General features: G+C 44.0%; 1 protein-coding gene across 1 annotated transcript in view; it reads left to right on the top strand.

Moving 5' to 3' along the window:
- Positions 1 to 1726: 1726 nt before the first annotated feature.
- ACTN2 (actinin alpha 2) overlaps positions 1727 to 20796 on the top strand; it is a 65317-nt gene continuing 46247 nt past the window's right edge. Inside the window, exon 1 of the mRNA XM_045877775.3 lies at positions 1727 to 2059. Coding sequence (XP_045733731.1) covers positions 1934 to 2059 — 126 coding nt within the window. The 5' untranslated portion in view covers positions 1727 to 1933. The remainder of the gene's footprint in view (positions 2060 to 20796) is intronic.

Genomic DNA, 20796 nt, shown 5'->3' with positions numbered 1-20796 from the left:
CATCTGATGCTCTGTGAATTACGAGGTTTTCCACACTGGCTAAAGGAAACAGGAACTATTCCAGGCCCTTTAGAGGTTCCAAGGACCATTCCTTCTAGTTCTTTTGGGTGCTTCTTTCCTTGGTTTCAGGTACTTTTCTCCCACGCATTCATGGATGGGACAAGGAATGACTGGGGCAATCATAGTGCTCATGTTGTTTATTTCTTTACATCATCACCCTTCTTTACCTGATGACCAATGTCTTGAAAATTTTTGTTTCATATATATTTGTTCCCCAGATTTGGGTTATTTCAGGAAGGAAGGTAAATCTGGTTCCTTTTATTTCACCTCATCTGCAACCTGAAGTCCCCACAGTTAATTTTGAAGACTAGGATTCACAGTTTTTATAATTGTTGATAAATTTTCTAATAGTTAACGTTTAGTGATAAACTTTTTCAGAGAGTATGATTTTAATACAAAATATAAACTTAAAATCTTAAATTTAATCCAGGTAAATTAGCTCAATCACTATTTCTAAGACTGCTTATTCCTTCAACAAATGTTTGAGCACCTATTATGCAGTAGATATCCCTCAAGTTGCTGGGAGTTACAGCTATGAACAAGACAAAATCCCTGCTCTCGTGGAGTTCATGTTCCAGTGACTATGTTTTTCAAAATGTGAATGCAGCCTATATGCTAATTTGTCAACGTCTTGCAACGTTTTGCAAAAAAGCTCAAAGCAATAAAACTAAGTGATGTCAAAATTCTAAGGAACAATGATAAATCTAGGCATAGTTTCAGCTTGAAACATGTCAACAAATTGAAAGCTCTTGAGGCACAAACAGTTGTGTAGCATCTGCGGGCAGCTTTTATTCAATTTAGACTTAAATGTCAGAAGGAAAGTGCCCTGCCTATCAGTTCGCCTCTGGATCCCCAGTGCCTAACAGTGTCTGGATTACAGCAGGTGCTTAATAAATAAGGTGACGAAAAGATTTCAACCTGCTGGTTCCAGAGGACCTCGCCTTGATTCCTTCCGGACATAATTGACAGGGAACAGCTAAGCAGAACCACTGGGATGGAAATGCTTATGTGGAGCATATGACGGCAAGATAGAAGTGTAACACGAAGCTGGCTGCTTGTCCACCATTGTCAGTTCTTTTAAATTTATGACTGGCAGGTGAGAGCTGACACTTTCCGCCTTTGGTTTGGTTCCTGCCATTTTAATATGGTTGATCCAAGTCTCTTTCCTTGATTTCCCCAGATGAGGGAGGGGAGAAGAAGAAGGGATTCTGTAGCCTTTAAACTATACTTCTCAGGGGTGTAGGTGCATGATATCTGTGGAAGTATGTGGAAAACGCGAATATGCAAATGATATATGGAAAACTTGGGATGCGTTGGAGGTGGAGGCCTCCCCTGGCCGCGTACACCCATCACCCCCGCTCACCCCCCGCCCCCCGCCCCGTAACCGACCCAGGCGCCGGCAAGCCAAGCCCACCGCGAGCCAGAGGGTAAGTGGGAGGCGTGGGCTGGTGCAAACAGGCTCAGCTCGCGACCAGGGAAGTTTGCTGCAGCGGCGTGAGCGCAGACCCCTGGCCGCCCGGCGCCCCGGCCCACCCGCACGTGCTCGGAGCGGCCGGGGCGGGGGTGGGGGCGGGGTGGGGGCGGGAGGAGGGCGGGGCGGGGGCGCGGCCGGGAGGCCACGTGACCCGCGGCGCGGGTATTAAGCCGCGCGGCGGTTGCTCGCGGTCCGAGCTGGTGCTTCGCCCGCGACCCAGCGTGTAGGCGTGCAGCCCCGAGAGGAGCCGCGCGAAGGTCACCCCGCGCCCGCCAGTCCGCCGCCTGCGCCTCCGCCGAGCTCCGCGCGTCCCGCCGGCCCCGCCGCGTCTCCGCCCGCCCGTCCGTCAGTCCGTCCGAGCCCCGCGCGCCCCGCCGCAGCCCCGGCTCCCCGAGCGCCATGAACCAGATAGAGCCCGGCGTGCAGTACAACTACGTCTATGACGATGACGAGTACATGATCCAGGAGGAGGAGTGGGACCGCGACCTGCTGCTCGACCCGGCCTGGGAGAAGCAGCAGAGGAAGGTCAGCAAGGGCCCCGTGCCCGCCGTCTGCGGGCTCGGCTCCCGTGTCTGTGTGTCCCAGTCCCCCGCGGGCTCGCCGGCTGCGTGCATTAGCGAGAGGGCGCGTGGTGGAGGTGTTGTGTTGTCCTGTGTCCTCGTAGCCCGGGTATCCCGTTAGGAAGGAGAACACGTCCAGGGACAGGCACGAAATTGGGCGTCCAGTGTGTGCGCGCGCGTGTGTAAGTAACGTAAGAGTCACAGAACGAAAAATGTTAAAAAGAGGAACAGTGCTCTGTAGGTGTGTTCCTGCTTTAATCAGCGTTAGACCAGAATCTGAAAGAGTCTCAGCTCTGCTCCTGACCCCTTGAGTCTGTGACCTTGGCCGCAGGAGGTACACTTTACTTGCACCACTGCGTTCATTTGCCCCCTAGCCCATCTCTCCCCAAATAAAAGATGTCAGATGAATCAGTGTCATTCGGCTTTCCACGGGGCTGCCCAAAGAGAAATTGCAAATCATTTCTTAAATGTTTTGGGCTCCTAAGAGAGGGATGCTGTATGAACACCAGACACTCACCAATAAAGTAATAATTATTTCACACTCTATTTATGGTTCATTGAGGTAAGCACCCAGGGAGGAGGGAGTCAGCCAGCTCTGAAAGCTCCCTGCCCTTCTTGGTTGGTGCTTTCTGGAGGCCCAATGGAATATTCCACTATTTCAAGGTTTCTTCTTGATCCCCTTGGCTAGAACAAGTAGGGAATGCTCACCAGGAGGCTAAATCCCACCTCCTGTTTGACTGGGCACAGAGCCTGGTGGAGTCAGACATGCCAACCCAGACCTGCTAACCCAACTTTGTGATAGCGTCATGACAAAAGCAAAGTGCCCTACACGTTTCCCCCCTATTTTTCTGGGCATGAGGCAAAGTGGATTTCCCTGCGAAGGACTTGCTTTTAAGTGAATAACCTCTGTTGACCATATGTGTGCATGGGAAGTGCTCTGTGTAGCTGCCCCTGTGAGTGAGTGTGCTGTATGACATGCTAAATTAGCGTAGGACTGTGGGCAACACATACACATCCCATCCTTCTCTCCCAATGAACAGCTTTAGCTGGGAGGATCTCTCCCTATTTGGGTAATTCTCAAATAACGGGACATTATTTTTATATCAGGATTTCTCTTTTGTTGTCTACCCTTTCTGGTCAAATACCATTTACTATTATTATTTTAAAGCTCTAATTTGGCTATGTTTCACTCTCTACGTTAGTTTCCTGAGACTTTTACCACCCCCACCTTTTTGGAAACAAGAGAATGGAAGTGATAAATAGAAGTTGAGTCTATAAAGGAAAATAACATTTCAGACCTTCTACTGTTTTTTAAATGACATTGCGAGAGAAACACATGGCCTGAGGATTATTAATGTGTCATCTGGTCTAGCTGATGCATTATCAGTCAGCAAGAAGTTAAAAAGCAACTTTAACTTTCAGCATGAGTGTTTTTCTTTAAAAGAATTTCCTACAGTTTTGATTACTATGTTTTTCATGGTTTTTTTTTTTTTAAGCTCCTAAGTCTTAGTTTCAAAGGTTGCCTTTTTTTCTTATGAGAAATAGTAAAGTAGCTAAGAGATTGGACAGGTAGTCTGCTCATCATTTTTAGGAGTAATAGTCTAATCACAATAATTTCTGTTGTTTTGGGTTTTGTGTTTGTTTTTTCTTACAGTACAATAGCAGGATAGAGCTAATGTCAGTTTCCAAAAGCCACATTGACATATATCTCCTGTCTTATTTTTTTTTTTAACGTATTCACAATATTTTTGGATAGAATGGCATCATTGTAATTTTTTTTTAGGTTTGGGATTCCTGTGTGAATGTATTATTGTAATTGTATAGCACTTGACATATGTTATTAAAAAGTGGATATACTTCCCAATCCCAGTTCAAAAGAATGCTAGAAAGTTTAAAGTGAGAATTCTTTTTTTTTTTTTCTAGATAGATTGAGTGTTATAGATGCAGGGGAGAGGGGGGAACCACACTGCATTAGGACACAGATTTGAACAGATCTAGAAGATACTCTATTTCTACTTTTGGTATAGAACCTACTCAAGTCAATAAAATAATATTGAACTGTGAGTTCAGGGTAAGAGCAGTGGTCTCTATTTATGTCCCATGAGACAAACTGTTGGAACAGGACAAGGATAAAATACCATTGTTTCTATTGTGGGCTACCTTCTCCACACCCCATTTCAGTGATATGCTGGGTATGAGATCTGTCAACAGATGTTGGTAACACATGATGACGTCCGTAGCGTTTTAATTGATGCGGTGCCTAATTATATCCACAGTTCAGAGAGTCTTATAGGCTGTGGTAATCCTTGCTTTCTGGTGTGGAATTCCTTGCTACAGAAGGACTTGGTGAAAATATAGTGCTTTTTTTTTTTTTCCTTTGGTGGTGATTTTTTTTAAGTTTTGGTAAAATCCATATAACAAGAAGTTTACTGTCTTTTTTTTTTTTTTTAAAGATTTTATTTATTTATTGGAGAGCGAGCGAGAGAGAAACAGCATGAGAGAGGAGAGGGTCAGAGGGAGACGCAGGCTCCCCGCCCAGCAGGGAGCCCGATGCGGGATTTGATCCTGGGACTCCAGGATCATGACCTGAGCCGAAGGCAGTCGCTTAACTGACTGAGCCACCCAGGCGCCCAGAAGTTTACTGTCTTAACTATTTTTAAGAGTGCAGTTCATTAGGGTTGAGTACCTGCACATTGCTGTGTTATGCAACCAATCTCCAGAACTCTTTTCATCTTGCAAAACTAAACTCTGTATACCCATTAGAGAGTAACTTTACATTCTCCCCTCTCCTCAGCACCTGGAAACCACCCTACTACTTACCGTCTGTATGAATTTGACTCCTCTAGGGACCTCATATAAGTGAAATCCGATAGTATTCGTCCTTTTGCGTCTGGCTTATTTCACTTAGCATAATGTTTTCAAGGTCCATCCATGTTATAGCATCAGTCAGAATTTCCTTCCGTTTTAAGGCTGAATGGTACTCTTCTGTATGTATGTACCACATTTTGTTTATCTGTTAATCTGTAGATGGACACTTGGGTTGCTTTTGTCTAAGTATGGGTGTACAAATATCTTTTCGTGACCCTGCTTTCCAATTTTTTTGGTTTTCTACTCAGTAGTGAAATTTCTGGGTCGTGTGGTAGTTCCATTTTCAATATCTTGAAGAAACGTAGTGCTTTTCCCAAAAGGAGGCAATTTAGAAGACATTGAATTTAGCATTAAGTATGTACAGGCATTTCAAAGTGCTCCCCTTCTCTTCCAGGGGTGTTTAGTAAACAGGGGTAGGGATATTTACAATCATGTAAATTAGGCTGTCTTTCAGTGGACTTTTGCAGCTTCTAGAGCTTTGATAGTTAGAAGCACGCTCCTCTTGGAACCAAGGAACACATTCAACCTTCAGTTCAACTGAAGCCTAATCAGGAGGTGATTTGCCAGAACAGCAATGCTGACTATGTGTGCTATCTCTGTAAGCACGGGGCGCTGTCCTTCACCACTCTGGGAGGCTAGCACAGGCCTTTTAAGGAAATGACTGTGTGTTTTGAGACCTAAAGGGTCCTTACATCCTTAATTTGTATATGGCTAGCTGAGCGATAAACTTTTTTACCAGTTGTTGGGAGAGTAAGAGAGGGGTTCATTTATTCCCCATTTGGAGTTCTCACTGGTTTTAATCATCCCTAGAGAAAGTCAAGTTCTTCTGCATAGTCATAATTTAGATGGACCGATTCACCATTCACCTCAGAGTATCTCCTGTTCATCCTGTCACCCGGGCTAAAATGTTGCAAGGCAGCATGCAAGGACATGTGTGGGACCATCTGTCCACAGGGTCCAGGTTAAATAGAGAGCCGGGGAACCTCAGGGTTGCCCCTTCCAATGTCCGTGGAGAGCACCTGCTGATGAAGGGTGCAAAGTGAAGCCTCTTCTCCCCTGCCCAATGAAATCTGCCTTTGCATGAATTTTCCCTGGGAGAAAAAGCACTACGTGTTTCAACAAGGTGAACAGTTATCGAAAAGCACGTGAACTTTCTCAGATTCATGAAACCCAGAGGACTCTCAGCACTCCCTAGTACTCTCTGACCATAATCAAGTCACTAAACCTTCGCATGTCCATTTACCTAGAAAATAAAGATAAGTGATACCTTTCTTACCTCATCGTGTTTTTCAGGATCAAATGGTTAAACTAGTCCATGTGGAAGGGGCTCCATATGCTGTAAAGGTTCAAATGTTATTATTCTTGTGCAGCAAATATTTTTATTAACTGGCGGAACAGTAGTCAGCTCCACACTTGGACTGGTGGGGGATGATGAAGCACAGATTTGTTCCTTAGTGACTTTGCTGTACTGTTTTGTGTGTGTGGTAAAATATACATCACATAAAATTTACCATTTTAACCATTCTTAGGTGTACGATTCAGTGACATTAATACATTCACAGTATCGAGCAATCACCACCACCCTTCTTCTGAGCTTTTCCATTGCCCCGAACTGAAACTCCGGGTCCATTAAAACACTAACTTCCCATCATCCTGATATGTCCTTGTAAAGAGAGGATTTACACACTTGAACACTTGGAAAAAAATAATACATAGCTTAATATTAAGTGGCAGGTGCTTGTTGTGTAAAGAACAGAAATTATAGGTCAAATCAGGAAAGCTATCGTGGGTGAGGACAATGAGGAAGTAGCTTTGTGAGCGAGTAGGACTTGGGCCAGACCTTAATTTAAGTAGTAACTAAACATTAGCTGAGTAGAGAGGAGAGAAAAATCATATTCCTGGTTGGAGAAATGGAATGAAGAGACTGTTGTGTTTCTTGGGCAGAAGGTGGGGGGTTGATAAGTGGGATGTCACCATAATAAGTGTTTATGTCACCCTTTAGCGCCATGAAAGCACCCTCACCCCCGTCTTTCCCAGGCCCCACTCACCACCCTCTGACAAAGGGCTGAAGGGACAAGCTCAGAGACGGGGAATCTAAAAGGAGAAAGTAGCCAAGGTGGCCAGGCTAGGACGCCCGGCTCCATGTTCCTGGAGGTGTCTACTGATTGTGATGTGCTTGAGGGAACATGAGGAGGAGACAGGCTTGGCTGAAGCTCACGGTGCAGATTGGAATGCAGAGAGAAGAGAGAGGGGGCCAGGTTATAGCAGACTGGGGTGAGGGTGGAGCCCTGCAGGTATTGGAGCTCCAGAGGGCCATGCTTAAAGAAGCAGACTGTTTGCAGAACGAATCAGATGCCTGAGGACCTGAGACCGGGAGACCCAGGCAGGAGCCCAAGATAGGACCCGCTGGGTAGAGTGGTGAGGATTAGAACCAGGGGCTGGTAGGAGCAATGGTGAGGAAAGCATCAACTTGAGAGTGGTCAGGAGGGATTATAAAAGTGTTAAATGGCCCCATGCTATTCCACGGCAGGCTGCTGTATAAGTCCAGTTAAGCAGACATGATCCCACCCTGAGAGCTCCTGGACTGGAAACTCAAGACCGTGGTATTGACAAGAAACAAGCAAACTGATGAGAGTCTGTGTACCTGCCAGGAGAGAGAAAGCCACACATCTACAGCCTATGTCATCCAGGGTGGGGGGAGGGGGGTGCGCTCCAGGGCGGAGGGGAGGATGGTGTGTCCCTGCGGCCACTGCTTGAAGGGGAGGGCTGGAGTTCCAAGGGGACTTTGATGTCCAGGGAAAGATGTTGGTGGATAGGCGTGGAAAGGCAGAATCTAGGATGAGCCCGAAGTAACCTCTGCCCCCGGAGGGACTGTTGTTCTAAATGCACTTGGTTTGCTGTAGATGATCACAGATGCACAGGGCGTAAGGTGGAAAAGTCACTCTTTGTCTTTGGACCCTCCCCAAGGCCCCGGGATATGTCCCGGAGCGTGCCTCACCCCTTCAGCACAGTTCACCGCGGGAGAAACTTGAACTCCAGAGAAGATTCTCCAAGAGTGTGGGAGGACAAATATAATTCTTAGCTGGGAAACGTAATGAACGCGGCTTCAGAAAGCTGTCAGCGCATGCTGCATTCAGTTGCTGCAGCTGGGAGACACCTACAGAAAAGGCGCAGGACCCGAGTGGGTGGAGGAGCCACCATGATGAGCAGAGGAGGTGGTACGGCATACGTTGGAGGACAGTCAGAATCGTACCACTGTTTCCCTGGGAACAGTGCGAATTCTTCCAGAAAGAACAGAAAGCAGAGATTAGGGGGAACGTTTGCTAACTGCCGTGCTAGACAAATTCCGAAGGCAGGAGAATCTTGAGTGCAAGGAATTGGTCTTTCTAAAGGAGTCTGAGGAACATTTTTTATACAAACAACGAATCTGAGCCCATGCAGGCATGCCGGGGGGCACACGCACCCCTCCCCTCCCCACGGTTTTCTCTGCCAGAACCTAGAAGATGCTTTGACCTGCAACCCCAGTGAAGAGCAAGATATAAATGGGGCGCAGGCATGGCCATTCATTTTTCTATTCATTTGACATTTATTATGGGCCTGCTAGGGGCCAGGGATAGAGAATTGAGTTGACACCGCCTTAGGCCTTAAGGAGCTTATAGCCTGGTTCAAGAGACAGAAAGGTCAGTGCAAAGCGCAGAGGAGGGCCACCCAGTTCAACTAGGCTGGCGAAGGAAACATCTTCCTCCCTGCCACCCAAGTGGGATCCTGGGAGTTATCCTTGGTGCCTCCCTCTCTCCCAACTCTGATGGAGCCCACCTGCTAAAGTCTTCTGGACCCTGCCCCTTCTTCCCGTTCCATACTTTAAAGTCTTCAGAGTTCCTGTGTTTCCTGCCTGGGTTAGGGTGATGGCCTCCTGCTTTGTCACCTTTCCATGGTTCATGCTTCTCTTCGGGCTTTCCTCCATGATGCTGGCAGGAGTATCTTTATGGAACACAAGCCTGCTCATGGTATTTCCTGCTTAAAGTCCCTCTGTGGTTCTTTATTGTCTTCAGGAGAGAGCTCAGACCTCCTACAGTGCTCTGTGAAGCCAGGTCTGAGCTAAACTCTGCTATTCCATTTCCCCCCCAACAGGATCAAGGTCCAACCCCACAGAGTGGCCCTCACCATGTTTGATTCACCCCTTTGCCATAGACCCAGCCCTGACCTCCTCCGCCCATTCTGGAGTCCCTCCTCCAAGAGGCCAGCCTTCTAGAACATGGGTCACCTGGGGCTGTCATGGTCTCTCTGAGGACTATGAGCAGACACTCTTCTCTGGTGCCCCGGGCCAAGCACTGAGCCCACTCAGACTCTATACTCATTTGTGGAATGAGAAAATTATGAGTCCTATTTCTGAAAAGCATTTAGTTTAGTACAATTAAAAATTTTAAATGTAATAATTAAGAAACTTTTTTTTTACAGTCTTTATCCTTGAGCTATGTATGTATTAACTCCAATTCATGCCTGTTCTGTAGTGATTTTAAAAAAGTGTTTTATTCAAGTCCTCAAAATGAATAAAGTTATCTGACTTAATTCTTAGTCTAAGATTGAGCCTTCAAAGACAAGCTGCTTAATTAAAAAAAAAATTGGAATTTAGAGAATTTTGGAATTAAAAATTCATACATGCAGATTTATTTAAATTATAATGTGTCACCATATTAATGAGCAAAATTTCTGGTCATGTAAATTTGATTTGAAATGACCGTTTTTTTTTGCAGATTGAAAATCTTTACCCACTTAATAAAGAAAAATTACGTGAATGATTCACATAAGTATAAATTTAAATGTGTGGTTTTGGTAAAACAGATTTTTTTTTGGAAAACACGCTGTGCTTCACGGTAGTGGAATTGGAAAATAGTGAATAGACATGGGTGATTCGGAAGAGTGTGTGCGTTCCTGGAACAGAATCGACCTGAATGCCAAGTCCAAGGCTAAGAAGTTAGCATGACTTTGAGTTGTCTTGCTTCATTTGTTTGTTTTTGTAGGAGGTAAAGGTATTAGTTATAATCCCCAGGAATAATTATACATTGAAAATAGATTCTTAGTAGTAGTGTCTGTGACAGCCTTTTCACTAAAAGACCTGCAATCTTGGGGAAAAAAAACTTTCCTTTTTTAGCGATTGTGAGGACCAAATGGACAAGTCGGTGAATATGAGGTCGTTTGGGGGAAATGAGAACCGTAATTAATATGAACCTGTAATTGAGTCTTGTGTAGACAGTTACAATTGAGAATGGCAAATCAAGAAATCCTACCTTTTAGAGTCTTAAGGAGTCTTTATTTCATGATAGTCAAATAGGATGTGAAAATAATTATTTAGAAGTTAGGTAATGTCGTTGGTCTTTATTAGAATTTTGAGGAATTTTATATTAGGTTGAACCACGTGCAACTCTCGACATTGACCATTTTCACCTCCAAAAACTGCAGTTTCTCACGTTCAACCCAATAAAACTATGCTACTACTCTGTCCCACTGTGTTTGAGATCCTTGTCCGATACCAACGCGGTAGCCAAACCAGAAAACTGAATCCTAATCATTTCTAGCCTTATCTCTAACGCCTTTGGTGTTCATTTAGGAAAGTAAGGGGGATCATTGGGGTTTGTCCTAGTTAAAAATGTGAGGTTTGGATCGAGGGCTTGATATCCAATGGAAATATCAAGGAGAAGGGTCGAGCTGGAGGTTCAGGCATAGAAGCTCTCTACTCATAGGCAGAGGTTGAAACTATGGGGAGGGGAACGTGGAGGAAGATCTAAGAGGAGAGGACTTCCGCAGGAAGCGGTGATGTTACCTGCACATGGACGCATTGCTTCTCTGCATGATGTGCATGCCTCAGACGACTTGGAACCACTCGAACTGCCGAGATGTCTTTGATTCCCTTCCTGGAGAAATCTCATCTTGGTATTGCACTGGAAGTTTGCCAGGCTGAATCTGGCATTTGAATTGATGTAGCTGCTGGAAGAGAAGCCCAGGGATTTGGCTCGTGGGATGGGATCTCTCTTAGCCGATGAGCTAAGTTATGCTTTCAAAGGAAGTGAAAAGCTGCGAGAAATTATTTATGGTGGTGCGCTCAGGTCTGGGGCATAAAACCCTTCTGCAGTTGAAATGGCCAACGATAGGCTTTCTTGAGGAAGATTGTATTGAAAATTTGTAAGGATTACTGAAAACAGTAGAATTTGTTTCATCTTACACTAAATGTAGAATTTAACTCCAAGATAGGTTTCCTTTTTTTCTATTTTATCATTTATAAAATTAAGGCAATGAAACAAATTATTGCCCTCATTTAGATGTTTTGTTTTAAGGCTTTTAGAAAACATTACTGGTATTTTGGGTGTTGGAGAGCATCAGTCATGAAAACGGTAGAAGACACATACAGAATTGTAATCAGTTTAGAGATTACCCACAGAGGATAATATTTTTCTATTTTGAGACAAACACATTTTTCAGGGGAGGAAGGGGTGAGAGTGAGATTGGGCTGGGATGTGGGGGGAGAGACATTAGTTGGACAAAGGCAAACCATGCATTTTGTATCTTGCAAACTGTGTAATTTCTATTCTGTTACTGGAATTTTATGAAATAGGAGGTGGCTGGTTATTTTATTGCCTATTTTGATCTCTATTGTTAAATTCTGAAACAAAAGGATACTTAAATTTTTTCTCGGTATAACACCAAAACAAAAAGAATTCCAACAAGATGGTAAAAGTGATATTTTAATATGTGAATGTTTGCTAGTGGATTAAGAAAAAGAGGGGGAGGGGATTTGGCGTATTATTCTTAGTATCCCAAACTATTCAGTGTAAAGGGGCAAAGCGGCTATTTCTTTTTTTTTTTTTTTAAGATTTTATTTATTTATTTATTTGAAAGAGAGAGAGAGAGACAGCAAGAGAGGGAACCCAAGCAGGGGGAGTGGGAGAGGGAGAAACAGGCCTCCTGCTGAGCAGGGAGCCCGACGCGGGGCCCCATCTCAGGACCCCGAGATCATGACCTGAACCGAAGGCAGACGCCCAACGCTTGAGCCACCCAGGCACCCCAAAGTAGCTATTTCTTGAGAATCACTGTTTTAACCATCGATGCTATTCTGTTCACTCTTCACAACAGTCTTGAGAGCCGAGTATGTTACCTGCACATGGACGCATTGCTTTTTTAGCCAAGGAAGTTAAGTAACTTGTCCAAGGGTTGTTGAGGGCGGGGAAGGGTAGCTGGAACAGAATAATAAAGTACAAAGATACGGCTCTGTCTCTCAATGGGAACTTTATAAAATGTGGAGGTACTAATATTTTACGGGGTCCTCTGGTCCACAAGTGGCAGAGCTGAATTTTGGAGCCAGGTTACTTACCTCTGAAGGCTGTGCTTCTAACTACTAAGCACTTTCTGGGTTTTTGTTGTTGTTGTTGTTGTTGCTTTCTGCCCAGACTTAACGCATAACCTACAACTCAGAGCAGAAGCGCAGGATTCAGTGTTCCTCATTTCTCACTTTACCCGTCACCGACTGCCTTTGTGGAAGGGTATATGCCTGTGAATTTTTCGTTCCTAAATGGGTACAATTGGGGGCATCTGATGAGATGAGAGAACTAAATTTTGAGGCCTGGGGAACATTGTCATTCGGAGGTTTTCTCTGGGTCAGGCTACAGCAGTTGGCGTGTTCAACAGAAATGCCAAAGGAGGAGAAAAGGGACCACAGGAAAAGCCAAGTAAACTTCTAAACGGAGTTTAGTAGAACACGCCATTAGGGGCGTAGCTTTGGAATTAACCGCTGGTCTGGCTGACTCAGTTCCAAAAGACGCCAGAGTTCAGGATGCCTAAGTACTTGAGTCAACGCCCTGTTGGAACCAGCAGATGGGACTCCAAGAGGCAAGAGCACAGATTAGAGTCATCCTCTAGGATAGGCGTGATGTCTTAGTGGACAGCAATGCTCTCTAAGATTTGGGGTCCACAGAGATTCAGCCTAAACACTGTGACGTGGCAGTACCAAGGACTCCCTTTACTTTACATTAAAAAAAAAATCGCACTTTTCTGTTCTTTAACTTCCTATTATGGAAAGTTTCAAACATACACAGGAGCCGAGAGAATATAGAACATAGTGAATCCTTCTGAACCCAGCTGGTCAAGGAAAACCCAAGTTTCCTGGACAGTGAATGTCTGCTTCTCCCCTACCACCCCAGCTTTATTGAGGTATAATTGACAAATAATAAATTGTATATATTTCAAGTGTACAGAATGTTTTGATGTGTGCATACATCGTGAAATGGCCACCAGGGATGTCCACTTCTAAGAGGAAAAACGAAGTTTTTATGTTCAACAAGTGTTTCATTCCCTAAACACAATTTTGAAAGAAATCAGCATGAAGCAGAACTTCAAAGGAGGCCGGTTGTCGCCTTTCCCTCTCAGAGCACCTCTCTTTTCACCCCAAATCCCATGCTTCCTGCTACCCCTCTGGCCGTCTGGGCCTCCTCCCTCCTCTGCCCTGCTTGTACACCTCCCCTCGCCCCCGAATTTTCCTAAGGATTTCTCATGTTCTTAAAAATGAAAGGTTCCCAACACCTGCCTTTCCAGAGATCACCTGTATTTTAGAGGTGACCTTTCTAAGATGATAACCACCCATTGTCTACTTCCAGGAGGGACCCTCAGGGTAGATTTCTGGCTATCCATGAGAAGAGGATGGAAGTATGCGAAGCACTTTAGGCAAATTCAGAGCTTCCTCACATCCTGTGAAAATATGAATGGTTCACTGCTAGGAGTTTGATCCCATGTATGAAGTCAGTACTGATAGGGTATGTGCCGTGTGTAAGGAGTATCTCTCTCCTCCTGCTGCAGACTGATCTGATCAAGTGACCCTATAACCTCTTTCAGGGTTTTTGGTCTAGGTCTCTCTCCATTCCTATGACCACTGCTATCACTGCTTTGGACGGAGGGCTTGGATTTGAAACAGGAGGTGGGAAAAATGTCTGAGGATGCTGAATTTGATACTCGTACATCTTCATTTCCTCCACCACCCCCAGAGCACAGCCGGAGGGAGAGAACAGACATTTAAAGGGTTCTTGGGGAAAGGTTATTTTTAGGGGCGGTCTTGCCAAGACTGCTTCCGGGGATTTTATTTAGACACAGATTGGGCCCCTGCCTGCTTACATGTGTGCATTTCTAGGGAGCCCTGGGAGTGATGGGGGGCTGCATACATGCTGCAGCTGTAGGCCACCTCATTCCTTGCAAAAATTCATTTTATTTTATTTATATTTTCCCCCCAGCTTTATTGAGCTGTAATTGTCATACAACATTGTGTAAATTTACGGTGTGCAATGTGTTGTTCATTTCTCCGGCCCTCTGTTGTTCATGAAAGGATATGAGGAGGCGGAGTGAGAGGTAGGGACTTTGCATCCATGTCGGCCCAGGATGGTCCCAGTTGTGGCTGGAAATTAGAAACTGCCTCTGCTTCGGCTCGCAGAAGTAATCCAGTTTAGACAATAACTCAATGGTCACTCTGTTCTGAGGACATACCCATGGCGACCTCAGAGAATGGTAAAATAATGTTGAGACCCAAATAATTTATGTATAGGTTAGTAATGCCTTTTCTCAAAGCACTTGCCCACTTCTGAACTTTAAAAAATTCAGGTATCGGTGAAGTGAGATTTCTTATAGTTTGGCAGATTTAAATACCAGAGTCTAGGTAGTAATTTCTGAATCTTTTAATTCACGAATCCTTTAGAAGACCACGCCTTGCAGAGAGCTGTGGGAGTGAGCTGTGTGTGTGGAGGGACGCAGGGCCACCGACCCCACTGGTGGGCCAGGTTCCCCTCTGAAATGCATGCTGCCACCTGCTTTTGGTATTTGATATGCTATCTATGTGGTTTTATAAATACTGTACAGGCTCCCACTTCAGACCGTTTGATAATATGTGTTCTGCTTCAAGGATGCTTATTTTGCACGTCTGAAAAACGAAGGGCTAACGTTATTTAAATATGCGGACCAGTCACCAGAGCCAAATCTCTGGCCTTGTTCTTCGGGCAGTTTAAGTCTGTCTTTTTTTAAAAAAAATCAAATGTATATATATATGTGTATATATATATACACACACATACATACATAGAGATATATGTATATGTATGTGTGTGTGTGTTCAGGCCCTTGGAAATCTGGGAGTGCAGTGGTGGTAAGTATATTTACTGTGTGATAAATTCACGTTTACTGTAAAGATTGCCCTCGTTTCTATACTCAGACACAGGTGGGCCTGTCAGTGTTGGGCTTTTAAGGACTTGGTAAGGAAGGAGGAAAAAGCCTGTCAGAAATACCTCATGTGTGACAGTGGGTTCTATTGCTGTAACTGGTATCTGGGTAACTGGATATTACAGACTCCAAAGGATTTCTATTCTGCGGTCCTAGAACTTGGACAGTGTGTACCTTCTCCATCAGGGTTTTGAAATGCGATGTCGAAATAGGGATTTTAATATGTGAAACTTTAAAAAATCCTGAAGCAGCACTTCGTTGATTAACTTCAGAAATCTGGGGTTGCTTAATTATATCCAATTTAAGTAGTCTTTCTTTTTTTTTTCAGGGAGAAATGTGGAGGACTAATGAAGTAGAACTAGCTAACATAATTACAGATAACCACGAAGACTAAAGAATCTAGGCTAACAAATTGTATATACTTTCCCGAGTTACTTTTTTAAGATACATTTTGCATCAGTCATACACATTCCCTACAGAAAATATGGATAAGAAATTCTTAAAAGTCACAATCTAGAGAAAACTGTGTTAACTTTTGGCCGTATTGTCTACTAGAACACTTTATGTTATGAAAGCATATGTTGATGAATTTTATATTCTAATATGTAATTATCTGAAATGTCTCAGGATATGAGGACTTCATTCTATATTTTTGTGACTACTCTCCACTCAGCACGAGTCCTAGGGAAGAACTTTTTGAAGGAGGAAATCCCTGCCTGGTTCCCTACAGTGTGGAGTGAGCAGGAACTTTGGGAATGCCCAGCTTCCCTGTTTTTACCCCTACTGTTAAACAGAGCTTTTACCATATGGAGAGGAAACCTGTAGACGTACCTGATTGGGGGGGGGGGGGGAGGGGGGGGGCTATTCCTGACTTAGAACCGTGCTCTGGTCCAAAATACTAATGCACAGAATGTGGTGTGTTACAGAGAGCTGTCTCGTTCTAAATGAACGCTTTAATCCCTCTGTGTAGGCAGCCATTTATTTGGGTCCCTGAAAATAGTAACAGTATGGTGAACTTGAATTAAAGAATATTTATTTTGCTATCTGTGTCGTACAAGCTGCTTCCCCTGTTGCCGGGATGGGCCGAGGAGGGAAACATCAGTTGGCTTTTCTAAAGAAAATCTTGAATTCCTCCTCAAGAAGAGAATAATGAAAGTATAATCAACGTTTGCTGTTGCCTAAAACCAAGCAACAGTTGGGTCTGCCCTGTCACAGAGCCACATCTTGCTCATAATTACCCAGGCTCCAAGGGAACAAGTTATTTTGGGAAGCATAGCTCAGGATCAATCATATGTAAGGCTGTTTGTTGGGAGCCTTAAGTGCTTGCTTACCAGAAAGTCCTCAAAGGAATTCTCCACGTAGCTCGTGCCAGCTTGGGGGAGGCAGGTGTGACCCCACAGAACTCCCAGTCAGTGGCTAAGTCAGGCTCATGGCCTGGGGATTGCTCTAAGCTTGCATGACCAAGCACCCAGAGCACTTTCATGTGGTTCTTTGAGTTTACCACTTTTTTTTTTTTTTTAAACCTTTTAGAGCAAAAATGACTGAGGCTTTGACTCTGAAGATATTTGGTTAGTTTAACATATGCTTCCAGCCGTAAAATAGTTTGGGAAGAATCTGTATATTTCTAACCTCCTTTTTTCCATGTAACAGTTAAAATGGAGAGTTTCATCAAGATCATTTGCTAACTGTCCTTTGGAAGAAAGAAAGCTATAGCTTTTTTTTTTTAAATAAAAGGTTTTTTAAAATAAGCTTTACAAATTTTTATATAAAAATTTTGTTTCAAGAAGTTTTTTAAAGATTTATCCATTTATTTGAGAGAGAGAGAGAGCAACACGGGTGGGGGGAGGGGCAGAGGGAGAGAATCTTTAAGCAGCCTCCCCGCTGAGCACAGAGCCCCATGGCTTGATCCCACGACCCATGAGATCATGACCTGAGCTGACGCCAAGAGTCAGACGTCTAACCGACGGAGCCACCCAGGCGCCCCTGTTTCAAGAATTTTAAAACACCCCTTGGAATGAAAGTAGAGGTAGCTTGAGTTGCAACTAACCCTGAGAATCAGCGGATCAGAGAAGGGTTTGATGTCCTTGCTGTGTTGCTTCACATGCCTTGCCGATAATAGAGACGAAGAGATGAGTAATTGCAGCTGAGAAATAAGAATCAGGAGTGTGGGACGCCTGGGTGGCTCAGTCGGTTATGCGTCTGCCTTCAGCTCAGGTCATCATCTCGGGGTCCTGGGATCGAGTCCCGCGTGGGGGAGCCTGCTTCTCCCTCTCCCACTCCCCCTGCTTGTGTTCCCTCTCTCGCTGTGTCTCTCTCTGTCAAATAAATAAAATCTTAAAAAAAAAAAAAAGAATCAGGAGCATGAATAATAAGGACTCCTGTAAGTGGTGATAAAACGTTTGCGGGAAATTTTCTTGAGCAGGGAGGAAATTAACAGATGGAAATACTTTAGCTTCTAGATAAATGTAAGATCTATATGAAACAGAAAAGTGCTAAATAATTCAGCCCAAATCCAATATTATTTATGGTGATTCGTATAAGAGGGAACATGGGGACACGTATTAGACTTTAAATGGAGGCTTTGACATAGAAAAGGAATCCAGTAAGCTGAGACTTAGGACAGTTGTCATTTTCACAGGACAGGGGAAGCATTCTGTAACTTAAGATCAGCAAATGATAGACTTCAGTTCTGCGTATCATTCTTGTGTATCAGTTACTATTTGTCTTCACCGAAATCAGTAACATTTAGATCGGAATAATGAATATTTCAGCATAATTTGCATGTTGACCTCTCTTTAGATCCTAAAGTATTAAAAGACAATTCTTACATAAAGGTAAAAATCATGACTCTCACACAAATATAAAAATGAACACATGCTAAAGATGTTATTTAACTCACTGGCAAAGAAAAAACTGGAGAGGAGTTGCAAGCAGTTTAAAAAAAAAAAATCCAAAGAATAGGCACATTTATAGATTAGGAAGAGTTAAATGAATGTCCCTCTGGGAGGAAGGATTGTCTCTGTACCGAACAGAATGCATTTCTTGTCTATAGGCAAGAATTACTTGCACGGTTCTCCTTTATCTATGATTTATGAGTTGTGGAATAGCATGGAAGGCGTGCTGTAGACAATGATCAGGTTTCCCATTGAAGCCCAGACTTTTCCTTATATAAAGTAGCCTTACTAACTGTCATGACACCTTTCCATATTCCCTAACTTTGATCTGTCCCGTCCTTTCTGGAAGGTATGGAGGAGATTCCACATACCAGAGAGGCTGTCCCTCAAGCCGGAATCCGTCTGGGCTGGATTTGGCTTTGTTAAAAAACCTGAAGAGCATTTGTTTTTGTCTCCTGTTAGGCAGTCTTAGAGCTTTTAGCACCTTTCTTTATATATTCTTCACAGCCCAGGACCTAAATGGTAGCCCGTCTTCTGAGCCCGGTGACTGACGCCTAAAATTCAGGGTTCCAAATCCCTGATTAAAACCAGACACGGATAGAATAATCTTTTCAAGTGCTGGGAGAGACATCTTTAACCTACCCACTTAAAGAATCATCCATTAGCCGGATTCTATTTTTAGATGCCCTCAGCCGTGAGGTTGTCTTTCATTTTTCACAAGGTTTTTTTTCTTTTTTGGCAAGATTACAGAGTCTCTTTTAACATTTAAGGATTCTGTAGTTAAGTTTGACATGATAATTTTTTAAAACCTGGAACTTGAGCAGATAGAGATTTTTTTTTTTTTAGCAGATACAGATTTTCAACTCCTCAGTCTTTTTTATATTGAAATTTCAGTCAAAAAAAAAAAATTTGATTGCTATCTTCTTTACTCTGTCCCAGAAAGTCTGACAAATCAGATCCTATGCAACAGAGAGTCATTGAGCGTCACTATGTGCCAGGTACTGTCCAGAGCACAAAGCAAAGACCCCCCTTGCGTCTGTCACTTTCACCAGTATTTTTGGGAGTGTACAAGTGGTGTCACATACCAGGTATTTCTTTTTTTTTTTAAGATTTTTTTTTTAAATTTATTATTTATTTGACAGAGAGAGACACAGTGAGAGAGGGAACACAAGCAGGGTAGTGGGAGAGGGAGAAGCAGGCTTCCCGCGGAGCAGGGAGCCCGATGTAGGGCTCAATCCCAGGACTCTGGGATCACAACCTGAGCCGAAGGCAGATGCTTAACGACTGAGCCACCCAGGCGCCCCACATACCAGGTATTTCTGACAGCATTTTTTTCCCCCACTTTCCTATCAAGTCCTTAAAGGACTCTAACAGTGACAGCAGCGCCCCTTGAGTTGTTCCTGGGCTCTCCTACCCCACAATTTGAGATTGCTAGGTACTCTAACTTTGGGTAGCCACCCCGAGCCCTGCTTGCTGGCAGAACTTGTTGGGCGTGAATCAACGGAAGAAGGCTACTTCTTTTTTTCCCCTCTTACTTGGTCTCGGAGTAATTAAGTTTGTATTTCTGAGTATCCCTGGAAGTCAAGTGAAAAGCAGTATTTTAGGGGCGCCTGGGTGGCTCAGTCGGTGAAGCGTCTGACTCTTGATTTCAGCTCAGGTCACGGTCTCAGGGCCGTGGGATCGAGCCCTGCGTCTGGCTCTGCGCTTGAAACGGAGTCTGCTTGTCCCTCTCCCTCTGCTCCTCCCCTGGTTCTCTCAATCTCTCTCTTTCAAGGAAAGAAAACAAGAGAGAAAGAAAGAAAGAAATTCTTTTAAAAAAAGCCGTATTTGGGGGCGCCTGGGTGGCTCAGTTGGTTAAGCAACTGCCTTCGGCTCAGGTCATGATCCTGGAGTCCCGGGATCGAGTCCCGCATCGGGCTCCCTGCTCAGCGAGGAGCCTGCTTCTCCCTCTGACCCTCCCCCCTCTCATGTACTCTCTCTCATTCTCGCTCTCTCAAATAAATAAATCTTAAAAAAAAAAAAAGCCGTATTTTGGTACTGTTGAGGTTCCAACTTATTTATGACTGCAATTGTCACCTTTTAAAGTATTGAAAATTTGAAGGGGTACTAGTTCTCTGTCTGTGGATACAGGTACGCCTGCTGGATGCTGGGTTCTTTAGGTGCCAGAACGGTGAGCAAGACAGGATCAGAGGCTACTGTGGTCCTAGAAACCAGTTATGGGGCTGTCATTTGCAATGGAATGTAATGGGATTTGCTTTTTTAACAAGAGTTAATTTGGAGGCTCTTTATACTTAGTGTATTTTGAACCAAGTCCTGATTCAAATGTAGCCCTTTATATTAACGGCCTCATGGAAATAAGTTTTTTAAAAAATGCAGGGACAAAATCTGTTTACTGCTATGGGCAAAAACTAATGCTTTGAACACCTTGTTCCTTGAGGAAGTTAAGATATGCTAATGATGGTCTTTGTTCTCTGAACAGTGGTGTGAGTATTTGGGGGAAATCAGGAAGAGATGAAGTCCTGGCATCTTTCTGGATTCGTGGATCCCAGACCTTCTCCTCTCCTTTTTCTGTCTGTACACTGTAACAGTTGATGAAATGTGCTAAGCAACAGCATGTTTGTGCTTAGTTATCGGAGGTGGAATATCTCTTACTCTCTAGTAGCCTTAAGTCGTGACTGTAGGCTATTTTTTC

This window comes from Mirounga angustirostris, unplaced genomic scaffold (assembly GCF_029215605.1).
Source record: "Mirounga angustirostris isolate CCGP_5_RB_7025 unplaced genomic scaffold, mMirAng1.0.hap1 SCAF_6, whole genome shotgun sequence".
Lineage (NCBI taxonomy): Eukaryota > Metazoa > Chordata > Mammalia > Carnivora > Phocidae > Mirounga > Mirounga angustirostris.
Note: the sequence above shows the minus strand (reverse complement) of the source record. Positions and strands in the feature narration are given on the sequence as shown.